Genomic DNA, 9647 nt, shown 5'->3' with positions numbered 1-9647 from the left:
GGTCACATCCCCAGTGGGGGGTGTGCAGGAGGCAGCTGATTGATCTTTCTCTCTCATCGATGTTTCCAACTCTCTCCCTCTCCCTTCCTCTCTGTAAAAAATCAATAAAATATATTTAAAAAAAAAAAGATTCTATTAAGTGAAATCACAGCAAAGCAGACTTAAAAGAGTCTATATAGTCAATTGCTATTCATGTTATTTTTATGCAAATAATTAGGCAAATTAAAACTGGACTTAATATAGTCTCTTTAATGAAAATGACAATAATTTCAGAAAAAAATGTGTTTCAATAAAAATCACAATGCCTAATTGTGTTTATTGGACTCCAGTGCAGTTAATTGTCTTCAAAGTTTAAATTTTTTTTTCTGTAAGCTGAATTAATTTCTGAATTTTCTTAGTTGTCTTCAAACCCTCCAAGCTAATGTTTTATTTTTTCCTCCCATCCTTTGACTTGGAATTATTAAGAACTACTAACGCAATGCCAACCATATGGAATTTATCTGAACATCTGATGTCATCATCAGAAATATTTAAATCACAAATTTTAAAAACCTGTTAAGCCCTAACCGGTTTGGCTCAGTGGATAGAGCGTCGGTTTGCGGACTGAAAGGTCCCACGTTCGATTCCGGTCAAGGACATGTACCTTGGTTGCGGTCACATCCCCAGTAGTAAGTGTGCAGGAGGCAGCTGATCGATGTTTCTAACTCTCTTTCCCTCTCCCTTCCTCTCTGTAAAAAATCAATAAAATATATTTTTTAAAAAATCTGTTAAATTATCACTGCTTACTTTTATTCCAGCAAAAGAAACTTTAAGCCTCCTTGACTGACAATTTTATAGACTCAGAAACCAGTTTATAATTTGCTATAATTCTTAACCTTTGTTTTTTTCTTCTATTTTCATAGACATACTCCTTATTAAATACCTTATTGCTTGTTAACATAATATACTAGTAGGTCTCACTTTGAAAGCCCATCTGCATTACTGCCTCTTGAAATAAGACACAACAATTTAACTAAACTGGCTTATGTTCAGGACTAAATAATTGAGTCAATAATATATGGAACAATCTGCCAACTTTGCTTCTAGATTCTAGAATGATACAATTCTCTATTGAGATGATAATGCTTTGGGGATTCCAGACTATCTCTACTTTGGAAAATCTAACAGCCTCTCTATTCCAGTCTCTGATTTCATCCCCTTGGCCCCCTTAGATCAGGCAGAAAGAGACTTCCATGCCTTATGTAGGCAGGGGACCACAGACCTTGTCAGCAGGATACAGTTACTGAAGACAGACCTTTCTCTCTCATCATCCCCTAAAAGATTTAATGGATGGAAGTCTCTGAAAGGGGGATGAGACCGGCCAGTAAGCCAGGAAAAGCAGAATCAGGAAATGAAACAAGTAGTTAAAACAGTTGTTTATAGCCCTCTAGAAAAATCTAGACGCTAAAGCAGTTCGCAGTCATCTAGTAAGTCCTATCTTCCCTAAACCAAGGACACTTAAGAATAAACGCACTTCTCCTCCCCAACCCAGAGGGTAAATAGCTTGTCACCCTACTCAAGGAGACAGCAGAAATCCATTTAGTGCCATTTGCCAGCCACACCCAAGGACAAATGAAGTTAAGAGAATAAATCTCATTTAGGTACATCAGCATAAAGCTGATGAATATTCTATTAATTCTCTTCTAAGACCCGGGCTGGTATTTAGTGTAGGTGAGAAAGCAATCAGTGTTACTAATAACTTAATTCTCTCTGGTGTATCTGACGGATACCCAACAGAGGTACAGAGTAGATATTGGAACCCAAAGACCCACTTAGTTTAATGTCTCTTTCCAGTAGACCCACTTCAGCTAATAGGAAAAGAGAGAAAAACAATTTGAGAATTATTCTCCTGCTCCACCTATTCATGTAATATTAAAGATTTAATTCATTAGATAATGGTAACACATCGCAAACTAGCAGCAGGAGTAGAATGGTTTTTAAATAAAAATTCCCTAAGTTAGAAAAAGCCTCTAAGCATTTGATTTTGAAAATTCAACTAGCAGATAATGCACACGTGCGCGCGCACACAGACACCCCTCCCACACACACGCGTGTACTTTTGTATAGCATCAGCTCTACTATGTAAATTTAATAAATTAAAAGCAAAAAAAGAAACGTCAGGTTATGTATGAATACTCTGAGCTATGAGGATCTTGTGCTTTTGTACAATACAAGGTCTGTTTGTTAAAATATTTTAATTTAAAACTCTCCTTAAAAACTTGTTTAAACTCGTTAAAACTTTTGTTTTCAATTAAAAAAAAAAAAAAGTTCCAGAATGTTCAACTGATTTGCAGAAAGGAAAAGGAATAGTATTAGAGAACTTGAAAACACTCAAATTAAGAGGCTATGTAAATAACCATGCATAACCCATGGACATTGACAATAGGGTGGTAAAGGCCTGGGGGTGGGGGGAGAAGGGGCGGGCTAGATGAGGTCAGTGGGGAGAAAAAAGGGGACATATGTAATACTTTCAACAAGGATTGTTTTTAAAAAGAATGAGATTTTAAAAATCTACGAAAATGTTATACTTAATAAAGGAAGCATTTTAGTTCAGAAAAATAGAAATTATATTGATAAATGAAAAAAAAGAGGCTATGAAAATAATCTTGCTCCATAGGAGATTAAGTGTTGATTTGGTGAGATATTAGTTCATCTATTTATATTCCTGACTTTCATATTTGAGGCCATCTATAAATGCTGTTTTCTAGGACCGCATTTTTGTCTCAGACATCTTAATGAGCCTATGCATAGCGTTTCTTATAGAAACTATTGTAATACCCTTCACAACCTTTCAAAAGAAGCACCATGAAAACCCGGACTTCCTTTGCAAAATTGCTCATGGTTTCAAATTAGGGTGGTGTCTCATTTTTCAAAAGTTCTAAAAGGAAAGCTAGCAATTTCTGTTCTAATCAAACTTTTATTGAAGCTTCCTGTATCCTATGCAATTTGTCTCAATCCATCCCAATACAATCCTATGAATATTATCCCTATTTTACAAAGAGGGAAAAATTCTCTGAAATGCATATTAAAATGGGGTTTCTATTCTTGATTTCAAAGCCAAAGCTAAACCATCAAATTCGGAAGAATTACCGCTTTTCTAATTCTGTTAGCCAGTCTGACCCAAGAAACCTCGCGGTATTACTCAAACTACTACTCCCAACATGCAAAGCGACTACCGCTCATCCGCCTACGCCCGTGGGTCCGGCGGGCCCGGCGTGCCTCGAGGTGCGAAAGGCTACTTGGGAGTCGCAGTTCAGGGCCTCTGCCGGTACTGCCAGCGCGGCGGTGGCGGCTCTTGGTGTCAGCGGCTGGTTCCGTGACGGCGAGCTGAGGCGGAGGGAGGCGTGGAACTGGAATCCGGTGAGTCAGGCGCTCCCTACGCGATAAAGGGAGGCAGCGCCGCGGCGCAGGGCTGAGGCAAGTAGGCGCGGCCCCTGCAGCTCCGAGTACTCGCGGACGCCGTTGTTGCGCCCGCGATAGCCGGGTGAGGAGAAGCCGGAGCCCGGCCGTTCTCGCCCTCAGCACCCGCCGCCATCTCCACCATGCAGTCCCGGGAAGACGCTCCGCGCTCCCGCCGCCTCGCCAGTCCCCGTGGTGGGAGGCGGCCTAAAAGGATTTCCAAACCCTCCGTTTCGGCTTTTTTCACGGGCCCGGAGGAGCTGAAGGACACGGCCCATTCTGCAGCCCTGCTGGCACAGCTCAAGTCCTTCTATGACTCTCGGCTGCTATGTGATGTGACCATCGAGGTGGTGACGCCTGGCAGTGGGCCTGGCACAGGCCGCCTTTTTTCCTGCAACCGAAACGTGCTGGCTGCCGCCTGTCCCTACTTCAAGAGCATGTTCACCGGCGGCATGTACGAGAGCCAGCAGGCGAATGTGACCATGCATGATGTGGATGCCGAGTCCTTTGAGGTGTTGGTCGAATACTGCTACACCGGTCGCGTGTCGCTAAGTGAATCCAACGTGCAGCGCCTTTACGCGGCCTCTGACATGTTACAGCTCGAGTACGTGCGGGAAGCCTGTGCTTCCTTCCTAGCCCGCCGCCTTGACCTGGCTAACTGCACCGCCATCCTCAAGTTCGCTGATGCCTTCGACCATCACAAACTGCGATCACAGGCCCAGTCCTTCATAGCCCACAACTTCAAGCAGCTCAGTCGCATGGGCTCAGTTCAGGAGGAGACTCTGGCAGATCTGACCCTGGCCCAGCTGCTGGCTGTCCTGCGCCTGGATAGTCTAGACATCGAGAGTGAGCGGACAGTGTGTCACGTTGCCATGCAGTGGTTGGAGGCTGCTCCCAAGGAGCGGGGTCCCAGTGCTGCAGAAGTCTTCAAGTGTGTCCGCTGGACACACTTCGCTGATCAAGATCAGGATTACCTGGAAGGGCTGTTGACTAAGCCCATTGTGAAGAAGTACTGTCTGGACCTTATTGAAGGGGCTCTGCAGATGCGATATGGTGACATGATGTACAAGTCTGTAGTGTCAAAGCCAGACGGCAGCAGCAGCAGCAGCAGCAGCAGCTCTGTTGCATCCACAGCAGAAAATCCACCCCAGAGGCTGGGCATGTGTGCCAAGGAGATGGTGATCTTTTTTGGACATCCCCGAGATCCTTTTCTCTGCTATGACCCATACTCAGGGGACATTTACACAATGCCTTCACCTTTGGCCAGCTTGGCTCACAGTAAAACTATCACCTCCTCAGCTGTCTGTGTCTCTCCGGACCATGACATCTATCTAGCTGCCCAGCCCAGGAAACACCTCTGGGTGTATAAACCAGCTCAGAATAGTTGGCAGCAACTTGCAGATCGTTTGCTCTGTCGTGAGGGCATGGATGTGGCTTACCTCAATGGCTACATTTACATCTTGGGCGGACGAGACCCTGTTACTGGGATTAAATTGAAGGAAGTGGAATGCTACAGTGTTCAAAGGAATCAGTGGGCACTGGTGGCTCCTGTACCCCACTCCTTCTATTCCTTCGAACTAATAGTGGTTCAGAACTACCTTTATGCTGTGAACAGTAAGCGCATGCTCTGCTATGATCCTAGCCACAATATGTGGTTGAACTGTGCTTCTCTTAAACGTAGTGACTTTCAGGAAGCCTGTGTCTTCAATGATGAGATCTATTGTATCTGTGACATCCCAGTCATGAAGGTCTATAATCCAGCTAGGGGAGAATGGCGGAGGATTAGTAATATTCCTTTGTTCTCAGAGATCCACAACTATCAGATTGTTAGTCATGGCCAAAAGTTGCTCCTCATCACTTCTACCACCCCACAATGGAAAAAAAACCGGGTGACTGTGTATGAATATGATACCAGGGAAGACCAGTGGATTAATATAGGTACCATGTTAGGTCTTCTGCAGTTTGACTCTGGATTTATTTGCCTCTGTGCTCGAGTTTATCCTTCTTGCCTTGAACCTGGTCAGAGTTTCATTACTGAGGAAGATGATGCACGGAGTGAGTCTAGTAATGATTGGGACTTGGATGGATTCAGTGAGCTGGACTCTGAGTCAGGAAGTTCAAGTTCTTTTTCTGATGATGAAGTCTGGGTACAGGTTGCACATCAGCGAAATGCACAGGATCATCAGGGTTCTTTGTAAATATTTTGAGACACTTAAGATGTTTCTACTGCTATGTAATCTATCTTTTAAAAATACTCTTTCATTTTCCTGAAAAACAAAATTGACTAGGACCGCAGATTTGGTTTAGAAAGGCTAATGTTTGAATTACTTACGTTACAAAATTTAAACAGTCCATGAATCAACCTATATAATTTGCTATGTTAAAAGTCGAGATTAAAATATGCAGAATATGAACTATATAATCCATTAGAATACTTGGTGTGTTTTTTTCATTGTTCAACTATTCATTGCACCAGTGGATTGTATTAATTAGTTGCACTGTTTATATTTTGGTTATCTAATATAGCCTTCTGTTAACTTTTTAATTCTATTTAGTGCCTGCCACAAGAAATTTAACTTTTTAATTTTTAGAATAGAAAATTGGACTAGAAACTTCATTGGCTTTTGAAGGTTTATATTTTTCCTTCAGAATAATGAAAGTAATAGATTTAACAAATTTTAAAGTAGTCTTTAGTATTCTAAGTTAATATAGTTTGTTAAATTTGGGTTGGTTTTCTTCCCTTTTGCAAAGGAAAAAAATGAACATATAAAGCTTACTGAATAGTGATTTCATTTTAATATAGTGCAGAATGGAAGAGCTCACTGAAAGTAAAAAATAAATATATAAATCATGATTTCATTGTTTTAAGAGAAATTTAGCTTCTAATTTTGAAATGTAAAATGTATTTTTGCTAAATGTGACCGTTTTTCTATCTTAAAAAACATCATTCTTGTAGTGTCACCAATCATTTAAACACCCTTTTAAACAAAAAATTTTAAAAATAGGTGATTTATAAATTCATATTTTTCATATATAACCTGATACATGTTCATTGAATCAGAGAAACAATCCTTTTCACTGGACAAATCATTGGGTAATGTACTTTTTATCCATTAGTCATGCCTTGTCTTAAAAAGTTTATATGCTCTCCTAAAATATTTTGGCTGTATAGTTTTGGTGTTTGTCTTAGAGGATTCTTCAGCAGGAAGTGATTTATTCTTTACTGTTTTGTGAAGTAATACTGGTTTTAAAAATATGTATAAGCTAAAAACAGTATTTTATTGAGATCAGTAGTTACTGTGTCCAATTATAAAATGAAGGGCCAGCAGAGAACTTTAAAACTTTAAGCTGTACATAGAACTGTTTTGTGTAGTGTTGAAATATTCTGTCAGTTTTGTAAGTTACTATAAATAATTATCAGCTAGAAGGTATTTTTATATTAAAAGTTGACAGTTAAAGAATATAAGTGGATGATGGCATTTGGGGCCAATAGTGAAAGTATATTTCCTCTAAAATATTTCCCTAAGCAGTGATATATATGGTTATTTTATTAGGGTATTTATATCTGTTCTGTATTTTTCACTGAATCAACACTCCAGTCTTGGATTTTTGTTTTTCATATTTATTTATTTATTTTTTTGTATCACCATGATGTGTAAGGGGAAATCCAGAAATAGAAACTAAATTGCACAAAATTGACGTTGTTAATACAAGAAAATATAGGTGCTTACCATTTAAGAGCATCTGTACCTACATATAATTTTCATAATCATGGTAAATGGTGTACATATACAGATGCCTATGGTCTATAAATTTTTTTATACCCACTAAGAATTATCTTGAATTTTTGTTCAATAACATACTAATTCCCTGTCTCTATTAATTCTCTAGTGACCAAATGCTAACATTTCTTATACCCTGACAGAGTACTGAGGAGTGCTCTGGGATGGGGAATTGAATTTTGAATGAAAAAAATAGAGGGAGAGAAAAATGATTAAAACAAAACAACATACTTCTTAGTCTTTTTTTTTTTTTCCTTCTTCTTAGTCATTTTGATTGGCCATTTGATGAGTCCACAAAACATTCCTGTTTAAGATTATTTCTAGTGAAATAAAGCAACATGCTTTAGTGGCCTAAGGCTAACTTGTTCTATTGATAACAGATGTGTATAAGCACCGTTTTGAAACAAAGTGATTTTACTATAGTGTTATTTTTTTGGCCAACTTTTTTGGCTTAATTTTGTTTTGTAAACTTGAAATAGGACAGTGCTTATCTCAACCATATTATCCATCTGCAGAATTAAGGTTTGCAACTGATTGATAAGACAAATTCTCTTAAGTTGTCATTCTCAACCTTTAAGTTAGGTATAAGCTAATTAGTAGTAATGTATTGGTTTACAAAGAGGTTTCCTTGGGAAGGATTTTGGTTTTGTGATATGTTTGTGAATTAGGGAGTAGATGTTAATCATTATTTTAAAGATAAGTGATTTGTACATGATTAGTTACAAATAAAACTGGCAGTAGAACCCAGGCTATCTGATCTCTTAATTTAGTATTTCTGCTAAATGTATGAAACTCTTACTTATGCATTGTGTGACACAACTAGCAGTGTTGCAATCCCTTCCTGACAGGAAAGCACCTTTATCTCAGTTTTACAATTAATTGGCACATTTTTAAACAAATGCTCAATGTCATTTTTAGGACTACTATTTCTAACATTTAGAATGATCTTAATTTTTAAAAAATATATTTTATTGATTTTTTTTACAGAGAGGAAGAGAGAGGGATAGAGTTACAAACATTGATGAGAGAGAGACATCGATCAGCTGCCTCCTGCACGTCCCATACATGCCCTTGACTGGAATCGAACCTGGGACCCTTCAGTCCGCAGGCCGACGCTCTATCCACTGAGCCAAACCAGTTAGGGCCTTAATTGTTTTTTTATATCTGTGTGCCTCTAGTCTGAAAACCTTAGAGAATCCTAATTATTTCAATACTTTAAAAATTCAAACAATAAGTGGCTTTGGTGTTGTAAAAAGACTAATTTTAGCAAATAACTTGAGGTTTTTTTTTTTGCAAATAATGTGTTTAATTTGAGTTTAGGATTAAATTTACGTTGTAGTTTGCTACTAACTGCTCCTTAAACTAGGGACCAGTGTTTGCCTGAAATTATTTAATTATAATTTATAACTCATTCATTGTGTTTTATGTTTTTTCCTCATTTCAGTACAAATTTGTTTTAATGTTCATAAACTGGAAATGTAAAAAGTTTGCAGCAATGTGTCAGTCACCTGAACTTTAAAAGAAAGTTTACTTGTCTTTGTTCTTTTTAAAATATATTTTCATTGATTTAGAGAGAGAGAAACATTGATGTTAGGGAGAAGCATCAATTGGTTGCCTCCTGTATGTATCCCAACCAGGGATTGAACCAAGCCACAACCCGGGCATGTGCCCTGACCAGGAATTGAACTGATGATTCTTTGATGCATGGAACAATGCTCAACCAACTGAGTCACACTGGCCAGGGCTAAAGCTTACTTATCTTTGTAGTCCTGAAGTGTGATATGTAGACCTCTATAATCTGCTTTAGATATGAACTCTTGGAATCATTTTATGTTGCATGCTTCTTAGCTGTTTAACTTTGCCTCTGTCCTCATCAAATATCTCCTGTAGCTTTTTTATTTTTTTATTTTAATAACCTATTTTATTTAACCCAATCTATTAAAAATATTATCATTTTAACAAGTCATCAATCACAACTTATATTCTCACCTCCAAAGCAATTTTAGCTGCTTGTATTTTAAAAAAGTGAAATATTCTACATTCTTCCTTCATACTAAGTCTGAGACTCTGTATTTCACACATACTATATATAGCATACCTCATTTTGCATGAGCATGTTTTAATAGCTGTCTGTGGCTACTATATTAGACAGCACAGACCAAGATTATTTTGACTTTTCCCTAAAACTGAAATAACTTCTCTCAGTCCAGGAACCCTGAGGTCCTGGCCCCTAGAGATCTTCATAGCCTCTTAAAAATTTCAACACCTTTTCATCTTTACAACTTTAAAAGAATATTCATTATAGCAAATATGATAAAACAAATATGAAAGTATTAGGCAAAAATGTTTATAGAAAATGTGGCTACCAGTCTTAAGAGAATTAATTGATAAGCTAATTTTAGAACCATCAAGATGATTAAATATATG

At 38.3% G+C, this 9647-nt stretch overlaps 1 protein-coding gene across 1 annotated transcript; it reads left to right on the top strand.

The window, feature by feature from the left end:
• Positions 1–3301: 3301 nt before the first annotated feature.
• Positions 3302–7968, top strand: KBTBD7 (kelch repeat and BTB domain containing 7). The gene has a single exon (XM_080660038.1). The coding sequence runs from the start codon at positions 3582–3584 to the stop codon at positions 5634–5636; it is 2055 nt and encodes a 684-aa protein (XP_080516164.1). The 5' UTR covers positions 3302–3581; the 3' UTR covers positions 5637–7968.
• Positions 7969–9647: the final 1679 nt, after the last annotated feature.

This window comes from Plecotus auritus (assembly GCF_963455305.1).
Source record: "Plecotus auritus genome assembly, chromosome: 3".
Lineage (NCBI taxonomy): Eukaryota > Metazoa > Chordata > Mammalia > Chiroptera > Vespertilionidae > Plecotus > Plecotus auritus.
Note: the sequence above shows the minus strand (reverse complement) of the source record. Positions and strands in the feature narration are given on the sequence as shown.

Excerpts from the sequence above, each read along its gene's own strand:
- KBTBD7 (XM_080660038.1), top strand. The coding sequence starts at position 3,582 with ATGCAGTCCCGGGAAGACGCTCCGCGCTCCCGCCGCCTCGCCAGTCCC.